General features: G+C 43.5%; 1 protein-coding gene across 1 annotated transcript in view; it reads left to right on the forward strand.

The window, feature by feature from the left end:
• The first annotated feature begins 3,987 nt into the window (after positions 1–3,987).
• HLCS (holocarboxylase synthetase) overlaps positions 3,988–16,506 on the forward strand; it is a 132,726-nt gene continuing 120,207 nt past the window's right edge. The window contains exons 1-3 of the mRNA XM_069785122.1: positions 3,988–4,237; positions 7,715–7,867; positions 14,932–15,094. Of these exons, the coding sequence (XP_069641223.1) occupies positions 4,007–4,237; positions 7,715–7,867; positions 14,932–15,094 (547 nt within the window). The 5' untranslated portion in view covers positions 3,988–4,006. The remainder of the gene's footprint in view (positions 4,238–7,714; positions 7,868–14,931; positions 15,095–16,506) is intronic.

The raw sequence follows: 16,506 nt of genomic DNA on the forward strand, positions 1-16,506 counted from the left end.
TTTAACTTGATAGTTGAAAGGGAAGTGTGGATTACACAACTGATGTCTATGGTCCTGATCTTGCAATCAGATCTGTATGTGAGGATAATTGATTTATACCCCTGGATAGAATCTGCCAACATGGATATTAGTGCAGGACTAAAGCCTAAACTACTAACATATAGCTCTCCGGAAGATGCAAAGTTACCCTCAATTAAATCTGTTGATGAAGCCCTGCAAGACCAAATTTATTACAAAATTATAGAAAATATAATTTTGTTCATGAAGCTATAATGTAATCTAATATAATTACATGTAACACTGTAGAAAAAATGTAAGTTAATATTACATTATTGTAATAATTAATAGAAGCACACAATTTAACTGGTATTTTCATGGAAATCATTAGCTAAAATCAGGTTGCAAATCTGTGGAAAATGGTTTATTCCAGTAAACTATAAGCAGCAGTAATAGTGTATGATGTCTAGTTTCTAAAAAAAAAAAAAAAAAGGCAGCAGTTAGGCCAGTCATAGCTGTCTAATTTTAAGAACTAAATTACTTTTTGCAGTATACTTAATTTTAATACAAAGTGCTGTATTTGGTGAAGAACACTTCACAGAATCAGAAAACACTGATCCTGTTACAGTTGCTCATCCATTTTTCCCAGAAGCCAGGAGCATTTTTCAGACTTCTGATACTACCTGAGAATACATTTGACAGACTTGATTCTTATGGAGAGATGAGCCATAAGATAATTATCTTGTGTTTATTAGAAGTGGTTTTTTATCTTTGTGAGAAACCTGTTTTACTCAGTTTTCTCATGAAAGCACTTGTACATTTGCAAGAATAAGGAGCATTCAATATAATTTGGTATAGTCAAGGAAACGGGATAGCTCTCCAGCATGTATAGTGTTGAATAATATCTGGTATTAAACAACATGACATAGGCATTTGTAGCCACTAATAGCATGCAAAGGTCCTCAAAGAGAAACTGTTGGAAAAGCTTTTAGGGAACCAAGGGAGGAGGAAACCGAGCCATCCACAAAGCACAGCAACGCCAGCCTCATAATATTCCTTTAAAGTCAGAAAGAGACACTCATCTATGCTGAAGTTAATGGTAGAGTTGGCTCCCTGTTCTGAGTGGCCTGCTTTGGGAGCCTTCCCACATGGACTGTTTGAAGAGCTAAGGGAGATTTAGCCCCCCTAGGCTGAAGCTGGCCTTTCTCTCCCATTGAGGAGAGGGGGATTCTCCACGGTTGCGGGCAGAAATTGAAAATCTAGACTGTTCACTTCTTCAGGGTTTTTCAAATTCTCTTTAAACAGTTTCATGTCTGTGTGTGTGCGTGTTCAGCATCTTGCAACGTCTTTCTGTAATCTTCTGTCTGTGAAAAAGCCAAATGTTCTGGGAAGTCTGACGGCTATTATTACTCAGTGTTTCTTTCCAAGGCTTCCTTCCACTCTCCCATAAGGAGGAACTGATTGACATAGTTATTTTAGAATACCTATTTTAGTAAATTTCCTGGTGCATAAAAGGCCTTGGCTTCACAATAACAAAAAAAAGAATGTTTCCTAATCTAAAATTTTTAACCTTTTAATCAGAGCTTGTCATGATTAAGTCTAAGCTACACTATAATAGAAAGTAGAAAACCTAGAGCAACTTTACGGCTTCAAATTATTCTAACTGAGAATGTGCCAAAATATGTAGAAACTTGTCTTAAAATGGTGGCTGGTTTTGCCTGTATATTGTTTGACTTTAGATTCCCTTGCATCATGAAGTTTTGATTCAGTTTTCTCATTTACTCATAAACATTTCCAGGGAAAGAGAACCTTCAAACCGAAAAGGATCATAATATAGTTGACTACATTCGATGCCACTACAGGATTAAGAAAAGCATGTTCCTCATCTTGCAAAGGTTATATAAACAGTTGTGTTTTACGGTGTGCTGTGAAGGTCGGCATTGCATGTGCTGTTGAACTATTACAGAGAAAGTGAATTCCAGAGTTGAGAGCTTTCTGTTGAGGTTGTATACTTTGCTTGTTTTCTTTCTTTTGATGTGCCTGAGGAAGTATTTTGACTTCCTGCATAAGATAAAGTCACACAAAGGAACAGCATATAATGCCAAGTTAAGACCACTGGAGACTTTGTTCCTCTCTCTGTAGAATATGTACAGGATACAGCAATGCTGGTATTTCTTAAGCTTGAGATGAAGAAGGAGAATTATTTAAATTATTTGACCCTCCAACTGAAACTGTCACCTGTTTCTGCCATGCATTGTGGAAATCAAAATTATGTCAGCAATTCCTACCATGTTGGATAAGCTTCTGCTGTGGGTGGAGATTTAAAGAAGTAAAAATGTCTCTCTGTCATAGTACTGGTAGTGGTTTTTTTCATATTGATGCCTGCTCCAAAATGTGCAGGGCCAATTTGTTCCTTGTTTATCTACAGTGCCAGCATGTTGTTGCTGGAGATCCATTTAGGAAATTGTTCTTTTACAATACCTATTTTAGTAAATTTCCAAGCACATACAAGGCCTTGAGTTCAGAATAATAAAAAATGTGGCTTCATGCCCTGTTTGGGAAACAATTGTCACGTATCAGTCAGCTGCAACTTCAATGTTAGTGTTGGCTTTCTTCTAGCCTTCTTGCATTTTTCCTCTTGCCTTTTTTTTTTCCTTCTCCTTTCACTCACCCACTAAATATCTGCTAGGATCAGACCGATACGTGTGTTCTTTCCACAGACCTCAATGTTGTGACCACCTTCCACATAAAATGTAAAAATTATTTTATAACTTTCATACATAGACGTACCAGAGGAGTAAAGAATACCTTGTATGAGTTTTTTGTTGCATCTTCTGTAGTGGCAAGTTGTGTTTGCAGCACACATGGCACACACAAATGTTCCTACAGTTTTGTTCCCCGACAGGCTGCTCTTCACTGTGGCTTCGTCGGCCAGCCCCGCCAAGCCCTGACTTCATCTTTCTTGTTTCGTGAATCCGACGAATCGGCTGAAATCAGATGCATCCCTTTGTGCCCGCTTTGCCCTCTGGTGGCTACGCTGGAAAAGGTATGGGACCTGGAGACGGGTGTCTCCGTCTGGTTCTGTGACGGAAGGGATACTGCTCCTCTAGGGTACCGTGGAGCCTGAAATAAGGTCAGGTGACAGCGTGGAGCCATTTCTGAGGAAGGTGAGATCCTTCTCTGTTGCTGCATGGGAAAGAGCAATGAATGCTTTGGCTCTCACTGTTTTGCCTACCGGGTATATAGTTTTCTGTGACCCATAGGGGCAGGGTCAAATGCAGCTGACGGGATAGCAAACGGGTCTCTGCAGTGGAAACGCGAGCTCAGTTCCCTGCGTTGCATCCACGCCAGGACGTACAGAGCTGAAGGGCCGGTCCCACAACCCCTGACCGCGGCACTGAAGGGTGACATTCGTCCAAACCCGTTGTCCACCAGGACAGCGCTGGCTTTGGAGAGCAGAGGCTGCAGGACTCCCTGAGAGGCCGGGTCGCGGTGCCCGGGGCGGGAGGACATAGGCCGCTCCTCCTCAGCGCCCCTCACGCCAGAGCCTGGGGACAACTAACCCGGCGCGAAGAGACAACTCCTCAGCCTGGCCCTTTCTAGTGATTTGTTTTGTTTTCTCCGCGCGTTGTTTCAAAGCAGAATTCTGTATTTTCTGCAGCACCGGCCGCTCCTTCGCGTCAGCGGCCACCAACGGTTTGGCTGCGCGAGCCAAACGCCACGCCGCCCCGCCGCCCCGCCCCCCCCCGCGCCGACCAGCGGGGCGCGAGGCCTCTCACGGCTCCCCGCCGGGCTTTAAAAGGGGCGGGGCGCCGAGCCCGCGAGGCCGCCAGCCAATCAGAGCGGCCGGCCGGCTCGCCCAACCGGCCCGCCCCTTTCTGTTTGGCGCAGGCGGGGGGCGGGGTGCCCCCCGCGGCCGCTCGGCCGCGCGGCCGGCCGTTGGGAGGCCGGGCCGGCGGCGGGGCGTGGCGTGGCGGGGCGTGGCGGGGGCGGGGAGGGCGCGCGCGCCATGCTGATCACGCTCTGCTACCTCTACCTATGGGCGCGCTGGGGACCTCGCTCGGCCGCGCTCATCCGCCGCACCGTGCGCCGCCTCCACCGCTCCCGCTGCTCCTTCACCTTCTGCTGCTGCGCCGGCCCCCCGGCGCCCCCGGCTCGGCAGCCGCGCAGGCAGGTGCCGCCCGAGGAGCGAGTCTGCCTCAGGATAGGGAACAAAGTCTTCTTCACGGACGAGGCGCAGGTACCGCCCCGCGCCTTCGGGGCTGAGGCCTGGGAGGCGCTTCGCCCGGCGGCGCCCGGGGGGGCGGCCGGGCCGGGAGCGGCCTCCCCGTGTTGCCGTGGCGACGGCCGGCCGCCTTCCCCGCGGCGCCCGGGCGCGCCGCCCGCTGTCGGGGCTTCGGCGGGGGCTGTGGTGGGCTGAGGTGGCGGAGCCCGGCGGGGAAGGGGAGCGGCGGTTGGCTGCGCCGTCCTCCTTCGGCGTCTGACAGCGAGCTCGTCCGTGGGGCTCGCCGTGGCAAAAGTCACTCGGGTAGCTTCCCGGGCCTGTCACAGCCCCCCTTGCCAAGGGTGAGGGCCGGGAAGTGCCGTGACAGAAAACCTTGGCGGGGTTGGCCTTCTCTCTCCTCGCTGCTATAGCTTGTTGCCCTAGGGAGTGGGCTGAGGAGTGTTTTTTACTACGTGCGTGTAAAGCGCCGCTTTGTAAGTGCCGTCGCGGCAGTAGGAGCACTGGGCTAGGAGAACTGGGTAGTATTTCCCTATCAGTAACGTACTTTCAGCGCAGGTAAGGCTTCAGTCCAGAAAGGTGTGCTGTATTTGTGCATTCAAGGCGTGTGCCAGAGATTTAAAACGTAGCGGAATCTTTAACGGAGGCTGAATTGAGCTCTGGGTTACGGAGAGCTGCGTGCTTCTCCCGATACAAAACGCTGTTTCAAGTGAGGAAAATGACACGAAAAACACGGTCTGTGAAGATCACTTTTTTGCAAATGGGCAGTGGGAGAGGAGGGTGGGGTGAGGCTGTCGTGGTCCGTGACAGTGGAAAACACTGTGCCTGAACAATTTTCACTTGCCATCACACGAGGCGAAACTAAAAGTAAGCTCGCTTCTGACTTTCAGGTTTAGAAGTGGAACTCCTCTGGCACTCCCCCCAAATCACCTGAATTATTTAAATGAATGTTGGCTTTGTCTAAATTTGTCACTAAATACCAGAATTCATGTGGATAAGAATCTTCTTGATCTCTCCTTTTTGCTGATGTTTGTATGTGTCTGGAAGTTATGTCAGCTGTTACACATTTTACTTAAATGGGCATTACTGAAATGTATTTATTAAGCATGTTGTTGGCCAAGTGCTACTCTTAAAGAAGCAGAGGAGCTTTTCATAAATTCGGTGGGTAAAGAGGATGTTTCAGTGCAGAGAACATAAGATCACAAATGCTAATGGGGTTCGTTCAAAAACAGTCTTTTTGCTATCTGATGAGCAGATTATTTCATACTTGGTGACAACCTCAGAATCTCTAACAGGAAAGTTAAATACTTAATTCACATTTCGATAAAGCTCTTAAAAACAAACCCAAGTAATTGTCCATATGTTTAGAGGAGTTCTGCCTCAACTGGCCTGGATTATTGTTTTGTAAGTCATATTTCAACTAATTTATGCTGTTCTTTGCTCCACTTCTGCTCATTTCTGAAATAGCTTCTCCTCAGTCCTTGCACAGTAAGCACATTTTTTTCTGTCTGCAATGTTATTCATGTAGACTGACTTCACAAGCTTGTCAATTTATTTGTGTTTATTGGGAGTTGGGAAGCCCTCTAGGGAACTGTATTTTGGTTTGAAGTTTGGCGTAAAGTCAACACTGTTATTCAAAATGTATTTGTCTCTTAAAAATATGTATTGAAAGTTACCAGTTGCATTTGACTCTGAGAATCCCTGTGGAAGATGCCTGCCACGCTGCACCTCGGTAGTGTGGCATATAAGGGCTCCGATCTGGCTGCATTAAAGGTAGAGGCAGTATCACTGTGGAGCTCTCTACATCGTCTGTGAACACTGTGAAGAGAAAAAGGTTAACTAGCATGCTTTTTGGCTTCAAGGAAGCTAGGTGAGCTACTTTGCTTTCAAGTAGATAAAACTGCCTCTGGACGGTGATCAGTAGCTTCCTTAAAATAAGATAAGATACCAGCAAGTCATAAATTGTAACCTGTAAAGTTTTTGTGTTTGATCTTTAATCAAATTGGATGCTTAAGATAATAAAATAAGCTTCATGAATTCAGTTCACTTTCCTGTGGAAGGTAGCAATGTTTACTCTTGCAGCTTCTGTGCTCAGTAAAGCTGGTTGGATTGGCAAGCTAGCCCCATAGACTTAGTAGTGTGCCGTTTCATTGTAGATGTGGAGTGATGTACACATTTAGTGTGCTACAGAGAAATTCTCTTACGTTTCCATGTAAAATTACCGAAGGTGTACAGAGCATGTGTTTGTAGTGTAGTAGTAGCAAAATATCTATTTCCAGTGTTTGCCGCCTTTAAAGTATGGCAGAAAATTAAGTTCAATGCAGTATCTACATAAAAGTTCATGTAATATAGTATGGGAACAGATTATGTATTGAGAAGCTTTGAGGTTCTTAAAACTTCCTTGGTCTACTGATTCCAGCTTTTGACTCCTTTCTGAGGAAAAGAGAAGGAACTGTTTTCGTAATTTAATGAAGAAAATGTTTGTCCAATGGTGTGATACATGGATAGGCTACCTTATGGACAAATTTAGTTTGAATGAATTATTCTTTAACTCTAAACTTAGAGTTACATACTGAGTGAGTAATTTTGGTGCAAACGCATGAGGATGTAATTTTTTTTTTTTAAAAGTACCCTCTCTTTTTATTTCAGGTAATTTTTTTAAAGGTTTTTCAAATCACTTTTTAAAGAATTTGTCCTGAGGTTGTACATGTCCACAAAATATAACTGTCTTTTTATAACTGGCTTTGCAAAGAAAGTCCTGAAACTTTGTAAATTGGTTCTAGAAGTTAGACCTGTGTAGTATATAGTTCTTTGGTCACCTGTGGCTCACAGGTTCATTGGTCTTTTGGCAGTTGGGTGTAGAGACAGCATATATGACTGAGCAGTGGGACTGTATGTTACCTGGAGGATTGTTATCCAACTAGAATGAATGCAGCCTGGACTGCTCTCCAGTTAGAGGGGCTGTGGTGACTGACCAGGCAGGTTGTGTATTGTGACTGCTTTCTCAGTCCCTGCCAAGTAGCAGACATTGCCCTTCAGCCACCAGAACTGGGGCAGCAGGGCCATGGGTTGTGTAGTCAGGGGAGAAGAGGGAAGGAAGGAGGAGGCAGGGTGAACTGCAGTGTGAATGAGAGAGGAGGATCCGGTTGGATGAGGGATGTTGCTGGTGGCAAATGGCCCACAACAGTCACAGTGCCAATGGCGTTCATCTTGTGCCCCACTCACTTTTGCGCTTTTCCTATAAAGCTGAAAGCTGAAGTCTGAATTGGCTTAAAAGGTTGGTTGTCACTTTTAGTTTTACTTTTGATGTGTTCCTGCTTAATGGTTCAGACCTTTACCCCCTTTTTTTCCCCTCATGGGTAGTGTGAAATGGTAGACACCCTTCACGTAAGGCTGAAGGGACAGATTTGAATTTAGGCTGGGCATAATTTAAAACTGAATGGCTAAATCGGATGCTTGCCATACAGACTTACTTTTCTTTCCTGTTTCTTTCAGTTCCTTGATGACTTAAACAGATGGAGCCTACTTCTCATTTCTCCTTTTATTTATCCTGATAAGTTACTTAAAGCAGAACATATAGCTTTTGTGACAGAAAGCATTTCAGCTCAGACAGATAACTTGCAGAAAGTACCTGGCGCTTCAAAAGAGGTAAGTAGTTCTCTTTGTTTCTTGCATAGAAAGTAGTACATATGGGTCATTTGGTGAGTATAAACCTAAACGACTTGAAGGACAAAATCTATCTGCCATTGATTTTTTGTTGTTGTTTATAATGTTTTGGGGAATAAAAAGGTCATAGCTTCATTAAAATGAATCACTGTTAATACTGTAGTTCTATTTTATGCTTTAAATAGACCCATAGACATTTTAACTGAGATTTTTTTTAGTAGCACACTTCTCTGGCTGTGGATGGGAGCTGCAGAATTCCGTCGTGACTTTGGGTAAGGCATGTATGGTTAGATACACCGAATAGGAAAAAAATGCTTGAGAGCTGTCATACTAAGGCAGATCAGAAGTCCCTTTACCGCAGTATCCTGTTTCTGACACTACCTGAAACAAATGCCTCAGATACAAAGCAAGAATGTGTTATGATTTCTGAAGAGCTCTTCAAGCGTCCAACCAAGTGGTTGTGAAAAGTTGTAATTGAAATAGAAGTCTCTCTTGGAAACTTCCTTTCATTGTGATTTGTAAGTACAAGTTAAAGTATTGTGTTTGGATTATTTTGTCAATCTGCAGAAGTAAGGCCAAAATCAAGCTTTTAATCTCTTTGTTTTTCTATAAAATGCAGTGGGGGAGAGGCAGTACTTCTTGGTTGGAATTTTATAAATTGTGTTTGCCTTTTAATGTGTTGTTGTGGTTTAAGCCCAGCTGGCAACTAAGTACCACGTGGCCACTCGCTCACTCCTTCCCCTCCACGCCCCGCCCTGCCCCACCCCTGTGGGATGGGCAGGAAAATCAGAAGAAAAAGGTAAAACCTTGTGGGTTGAAATAAGGACAGTTTAATAGGGCAGCACAAGGAGAGAAGAAGTAATAATAACAATAATACTAATAAAAGAATGTATAAAGCAAGTAATGCACAATGCAATTGCTCACCACCCAGAATCTGATGCTCAGCCTGTTCCCGAGCCTCAATCCCTCCCCCAACCAGGCCATGGCCAGCTCCCCCAGTTACATACTGAGTATGACGTCATATGGTATCAAATATCCCCTTGGCTAGTTTGGGTCACCTGTCCTGGCTGTGCCGCCTCCTAGCTTCTTCTGAAAATTAATTCTATCCCAGCCAAACCCAGGACAGGCATAATAATTACAAAATGTTTTTGAGGCATCCAAGGATATAAATTAAACTAGTACTGAAATCCTTATGGCAAGCATACTTAGAAAATGTTCATGTCCTAGATACTTAGAAATCTAAAAAGTGCCTTCTCCACTACTATATTGAAATTACGACGGTGTGGATTTAGATTATGTTCTAAAACTTGAACTGCTGAATATATAATATCTCTAAACAGATTATGCATAAAAATAGTATCCAGACTCTTATAAAAACTTACTATGAACTTGAGATAATGTCTCTCTCTCCCCTAAATTTTGTTGGTTTTATAACTTTTTCCTTACATGAGGAATGCTTGCTGCCTAGGCGTCTCAGCTTGGATGCAGGTCTGAAGGGGGAGAAAGGCTGTAACCCAAAGCAAAAGATAAACTTACCTTACAGGGAGGAAAAATCTTCCAAGCAGTACAGGTTGTCCTAGTTCCTTCCTAAGGCAGTCAGTTGCTACACGTGCTCTGTGCTCTCCTTAGTGAAGAGGACAGAACGGACCTCATTCTCTACTGGAAAGAGGAGAAATGGAAAGACATGCATGCCAGGATGTCTTTGGGTAGGCAGTAATAAAACATCTGGCCTGGTCGCTGGGGTACCATAAAATCGACAGAGCCCTCCCATTAAACAGGCTACGCCACAAACTGGGATCACCACCTGGGGGCAGTCGGTAAGGTGTCTTCCTGAGTGGCCCCTGCATAGCACCCTAAAGGGTCATCTGTCATCCTAGCTTTCTGGCATCAGGTTTCAAGCTCCTTCTTGGAGTTAAAGGAAACCTGTCACATACACGGGTGCCTGTGGCCTGTCTGTTTCATTGGATAAGGAACGTATATTTTCCAGGCAACTTGTTCTGGGAGATGACTCAGGAGTCCTCTGCCGGTGAGAACATTGAGAGCAGAGTGGTTGGTAAATAGATTTATCTAACCTGATGTATTGGTTTTAGGTGGCAAGGTTTTGGTAGCGGGAGGGGTTACAGGGGTGGCTCCTGTAAGAAGCTGCTGGAAGCTTCCCCTGTGTTCGAGAGAAAACGAGCCCATACCAGCCGGCTCTAAGATGGACCCGCCGCCGGCCAAGGCTGAGCCAATCAGTGATAGTGGTAACGCCTCTGTGATAACATTTTTAAGAAGGAAAAAAAAGTTGGGACAGGGAGAAAAACAGCCACCAGAGAGAGGAGTGAGAACATGTAAGAGAAACAAGCCTGCAGACACCAAGGTCAGTGCAGAAGGAGGGGGAGGTGATGCTCCAGGCGCCGGAGCGAAGATCCCCCTGCAGCCCGTGGTGAAGACCCTGGTGAGGCAGGCTCTCCCCCTGCAGTCCAGGGAGGTACACGGTGGAGCAGATATCCACCTGCAGCCCGTGGAGGACTCCACGCCGGAGCAGGTGGGTTCCCGAAGGAGGCTGTGACCCCGTGGGAACCCTGCGCTGGAGCAGGCTCCTGGCAGGACCTGCGGATCTGTGGAGAGAGGAGCCCATGGAGCAGGTTTTCTGGTAGGACTTGTGACCCCGTGGGGGACCCACGCTGGAGCAGTGTGCTCCTGAAGGACTGCACACCGTGGAAAGGACCCATGCTGGAGCAGTTCATGAAGAACTGCAGCCCGTGGGAATGGCCCACGTTGGAGAAAGTTCGTGGAGGACTGTCTCCCGTGGGTGGGACCCCACGCTGGAGCAGGGGAAGAGTGTGATGAGCCCTCCCCCTGAGGAGGTGAAGCGGCAGAAAATAACGTGTGATGACCGTAAACCCCATCCCTGTCCCCCTTGTGCCGCTGGGGGGGCTTGGTGGAGAAATCCGGGAGTGAAGTTGTGCCCGGGAAGAAGGGAGGGGTGGAGGGAAGGTGTTCTGAGATTTTGTTTTATTTCTCATTTACCTTACTCTGGTTGATTTGTAATAAATTGAGCTAATTTTCCCTAAGCTGAGTCTGTTTTGCCCGTGACAGTAATTAGTGAATGATCTCTCCTGTGCTTATCTCGACCCACAAGTTTTTTGTTATATTTTTCTCTCCCCGTCCAGCTGAGGATGGGGGAGTGATAGAACGGCTTTGGTGGGCACCTGGCGTCCAGCCAGGGTCAGCCCATCACACCTGAGTGCAGGAACAGAAGGACAGATTGGGAATGGGCACAATTCCAGATTTGTGCCGGCAATCAAATTTTTAGTACCTTCACCCCCCATGGAGGCCTCTCTAGAACAGAGCATGTTTTTGGAGCATGTTAGTATTTGCCTTCTAGAGGAATGATGTCCAGGTGAAGTGCTGCATCAGGCAAAATCATTATCTCCATGAAGCTCAGAGTGTGAGGGCTGGAGGTCCTGAAAGCTTGTTGAGACCTTTTCTGCTGAAGTGTTCTGACCCTCCTTCCACTGGCCTCATGTTTCCTTGAAGCACACAGGAAGTAGCCACATTAGCTAGACTGTAAATGTTTTTATTGCCTTTGATGTAAGACTGTGGAATCCATCCAGGTTGGGCTGTGCTTCTGGGAGATAAACCAGATAGGATACCTGCTGTGCTCTCTACGTTATCTCAGAGAGTACCTGGGGAGTGCTGGGCCAACTCAGACAGAAGGAGATTATTTTTTTTTTACTTTGTAGCAGAGGGATCCACAAAAACATCAGCATTGAAGCTCTTGTTTGTTGTTCTTTTGGGGTTTATTGTTTGGTGGAGTTTTTTAATCTCGTTGGTTTTGTTTGCATTTTCTTTAGAGTGGAAAATGTTTGCATTCTTATGTAGACATTAATAATTAATTTGATTTATTAAGCTCAGAAGTGATAGTCCAGGCAAAAGACCAAAACTAAAGAGGGAAAGGACTGCTGTTTTATTTTGCTTATTGTTCTTCTGTGTACATGTAATGTCTAGCAAAGTGCTCTTAATTCTGCTACTTCTGGCAGCCAGCTGTTGACATAGACAGAGGCTGTAAGAACAGATTGCTCCTGTGATCTGTGAGAATTTCTAGACAGAAAAGCCATTCTTTGTAGAGCTGTCAGTGATCTGTGACTGGTTTCTGTTGAAACTGAGGTGGACCCAGAAAGCAGGAGTATAAATAATTTCTTATCTCTTGCTAAGAGCTGGCCTTTCATTCTATATTCTGACAGAATTGTCATGATTTCTAGTCATAGCAGGAAAGCTTGGCCTGTTTGAAAATATTCTCTGCGGATTTTTGTTCCGTTGTGAAGCAAATGGATTGTTGCATGAGCAGGATTACAGGTCATATGTCTTGGCAACAGCCTTATTTTGGGAGGTTCTTTTGTGTATTGCACTAGACAGCAATTACTACTTTTCACTTGTTAGCATGTCTAACGTTTTACTTGGTGCCATGAAAAAAGTTCAAGAGCATCAATATATCTTCCTCACAGTTTCCAGGTGACATGTGGGTTGTACCTGCTTATGTCTGTTCTCTGGGTAAGAAAGGATATGTAAATATGGTGTGAGTCTCTTACCCTCCAGCACAGAGAGTACCCCAGAGTCATATGCTAAGGAAAATAGAAAAGGAAGCTGGTATCCTATATCATAAATGTATCTGCCATGTTTGTCCCTGGTGATTGTGAATTGCCAACAGTTAGCAGCAGGCCCTTAGAGTTTTACACCTTAGGACTACAACCGGACACTTCCGTTCCAGCTGTGGATGTTGTACCAGTAGACTAAACACAGTTGTGAATACCTTCCAGCTGGAAAGTGATGGTGTTGTCCAGGACATCACTCAAGGTAGTTGGTTGGGGCAATTCTGACTGACATGGTCACAGATGCTTCCCCAGTGACAGTGGGGTGAAGTCTGACTGGTCCAACTACAGTGATTCAAATCTGTCAGGGTCTGGTATGGCCATCTTCCAGAAGGAGATTTTGTTCTGCTTCAGAACTGGTCAATATTAGTGTGCCCAGAAATATATCCTCTAACTTTGGAGCTGATATTTCTTTGTGTTACAGTCATGGAGGTGACTTTTCAGAAGGTCCTGGAGGTAGAAACTCGCTGTTGTTGCTTTTACGAGTGAGTGGTTGTTACGTCCAGGAGTTCAGGACCTGAGTGATATATCTGTCATGAATTTGAGGGCTGGCTCTCACCAACTGTGTGTTCTGGTAAGGCTGGTTGAAGCTGTTACTTGCTCTTTTGTTACAGAGTTGGAGTTTAATCCATAATTTAAAGCACGTAGCTGACCTTGTGGTAAACATCAACACACGGCCCACACACTGCTATCTTTTTGTCTTTTTGAAACTGAGTTTGTTCACTAAGGATTAGTATAGGTGATGTATCAGAAGAAACCCAGCCAGTTTCCTTGTTAGGTATCCAAAGGCCACCAATATGAATGTGGACTGGATGGTCTCATTTGGGTTGCTCTAATCAGAGACTGTCTTTGAGAATGACTTAGAAAGGAGACGCAACCATTAAGGTTGTATGAAATCTGAGTTTCTTCTTTCTTCTAGTTCCCTTGAGAAATACTGTAAAGTCAAAAGTTGGAAATAGATTCATTAGTTATTACGTAAACCACTTAACTGCAGTAGATAAAAAGGTAAATTTAGCTGATAGTCTAATAAAGTTACAAATAAGTAAAATATCCAAGAGCTCACCCTCATTTTGTGCATTCAGATGTGTTTTTTTCTTACTGTGTTTAATCAGTGTGTTACATTTCGTGTGAAGTGATAAAAGGGTGAACTTCATGAAAGTGGTTTTGTGGTGACAGCATCAAAGTGCTGGAGTTGCTATGTGGGAATTGTGCTTTGTCTCCCAGTATTTGGACCATATTACATGGTGAAAGATAATTTTTTTTCAGTCATGAAAACAGGTGGTGCTTCATTGTCTCTAAAAACACCTTCACAGGAAAAAAATTGTTTGTGTATCCTATAAAGGATAAAGGCAGTGGTATCATTCACACAACTTTTACTGAAATTGGGTGCCTTATTCGGTTTTTGCTTTCAGAATTGACTCTTAAATCACTGTGTGTGTCAATTGTCTGAATATTGTCTTGTTGGGCACTGTTTTATGAATATAAGATTTAAACGGGGTCCTTTTCAGTTATGAGTCAGAAGACAGATTCGTAGTTTTTTTTAATGTGCCCCCCTTTCAGAAGGAAACCAAAACTCTTTCCACTTTTCCTCCACTTGTGGCTTTTATAGTTAAACTTGAAACTTGTTCTCCAAGACACTACAGCTGTGTAGCTTGGGTTTAACAAACCTTCTTGAAGAAAACAAACCCAAGTGTGTCACTCTCATAATGTTTCTTTTCTGGAGAATGGAATTTTTGATATAGATAAACAGGTTGAATCTTCTGTGTTTAGTTAATGCTTTTGATGGTCAGTGTGTACTTTTATTAAACCCTAGTAATTTACTTTTGCTCTTATCAGCATTCTTTTTAGAATTTTTGCTGAAAGCCATGTATGGGAAATCGAGACAAATAGAATTTTACTTATAGAATGTGATAATGCTCTCCTGCAAATTGGTGTGTTACTTGAAGCTTTGATAGCATTGATCTTTGGGAAAGATGCATTTGTGCTCCCAGTTTGCTTTCAACACTCAGTGTGGATGTTGCTTTGTTTACTTCTCTCAGGACTGAATCTTGTAGCAGGTATTGCTTGCTACAAGACCCTTCCTCAATAGGTTCTTTTGGTTGTATTCATTCTCATACATTGACCTTTGTAGTCATAAAGGGTGTGCTTTTGTGTGAAAGGAACTGTTAACTGAAAGCCTTCTCTAGTTGAGACGTGTTGTCTCATGATACTACTAAATGTAGCAGTTGTTTTAAACACATCAGGCATCATAGAAACAAGTCTTAAAAGTGATTCTGCCAATTTAGTATTCTATAATCCTAGTAGCTACACATTTATGTTTTTTTAAAGTACTTTCTTTAACATTACTTCCAGTCCTTGGGTTTGCCAGTTGTGCCTTTTCAAACTGAAAAACATGGATATGCTTTATTCTAGATTGTGAAGTGGTCAGACTATTGTTCACCGTTGGCCTATAAACCTGGTGAGCCTTATAAGTTAATTGCTGAAGCAAGTGTGGATAATTTCAGTAGCCTTGGAATAGCATTCATGGAAGACAGGCTTCAAATGGATAATGGAATGGTGCCACACAAGATTGTTTGTAAGTATCTTCACAAATTGTTTTTAATGGTAGAACATGGTTTTTTTCACGGTTATTTTAGGACTGTGCATATAGTCTTTATACCTACATAAAAACCCATGCTTTTATTTTGGCACAATGTTTTCTTCCTGTTGTTATTCTAAGCAGTTCATCACTCTGTAGTGCTACAGTATTTTATACTGTATACTGTCAAATACAGAGATCCTTGAAAAGTTAGACCACTTTTTGAGTGAGTTTCTCTCTTTACAGAACGTCCTACAAGTACAACAGCAGAAATAACAGAAAAATGTTGCAAAAGATTTTTTTAATAAAACCCCTTTTTAACACCTCATAAGCCAATAATTAACCTTAGTATGATGAGATCTCTGAGTATTCAAGATGGTGTTTAACCTTTTGCAAATGCATGAATGTAGAAATGTCAGAAAGGTTAGACAAATTGTTTCTATAAGTGTTGTCTGTTAGATTAACTAATCTATTTGAAAAAAAATACAGAAGGTTTTAGGCAAATGTTCTCTCTTCTCAGATTTGAAATAAAAGTGTATTCAAAGCTAAACGTAGGTTGAGAACAATTGCTGTAACTTGAGCATCTTAATCCTTTAGATACTGAGAGAAAGGCTCACAGATGCTTTCTAAACAGGGAGAGGGATAACCAGGGGAAGGATGGTGGTGTCATTGCTAATTGAATTTTGAATTTTTGGTGGATGCTTTATTTCTTTAGGGGGTGATTTTGATGATATCAAAACTATGAGCCATTGTGTCCTCATTAGTTTAATAGTTTCAGCTAAGGCAGGGAGGGAGTTCATGGCTCATTCCAGAGAGAGAGGAAAGAAGTAGTCACGGCTGCACTTACAACACCATTCTTAAATAGAATTGTTGTCTGGGCTGTGGGAAGTCCAAGCTTCACTGCCCTTTGCTGCATGAAGTTTAAACTTCTTTTCTCCAGCACCATTCTAGAGTGCCATAATATGCATTCTGTAGGGTATTGTAGAGTAGAGGGCTCTCAGGGATAGGGCCACACTTTTTTTTTTTTTTTCCATTTTTTGTTTGGCAACAGTCTCATTTCTTCCTGCCTTAGTTGTGTCTTCTCAGCTGTGTTGATAAAACTGTAGGTCACCTAGAGTAATAAAATAATGATTTGGGCTACCAAAAAAATCCCTCTCCCCAACCCCATGAAAAGGGGTGTGTGTGTTGGGTTTTTTTGGTTTGTTTTTTTTTGTGTTTGGTTGCGGGGGTTTTTTGTTCATTTGTTTGTTTGGTTTTTTTATGTAGCTCATAGGGCATTGGCAGAAGTCAGGGAATGACAAGATTGAGAACAGCTAGCTAGGGTGCAAGAGGGTAGGAATATGCTCACAAATGTATCTGATGTGAAACTCTCTTGGTGCGGTTCTGCAAAAATATTCACACAAGGAGGG

The sequence above is a fragment of the Haliaeetus albicilla genome, chromosome 6 (assembly GCF_947461875.1).
Source record: "Haliaeetus albicilla chromosome 6, bHalAlb1.1, whole genome shotgun sequence".
In the NCBI taxonomy this organism is placed as follows: domain Eukaryota; kingdom Metazoa; phylum Chordata; class Aves; order Accipitriformes; family Accipitridae; genus Haliaeetus; species Haliaeetus albicilla.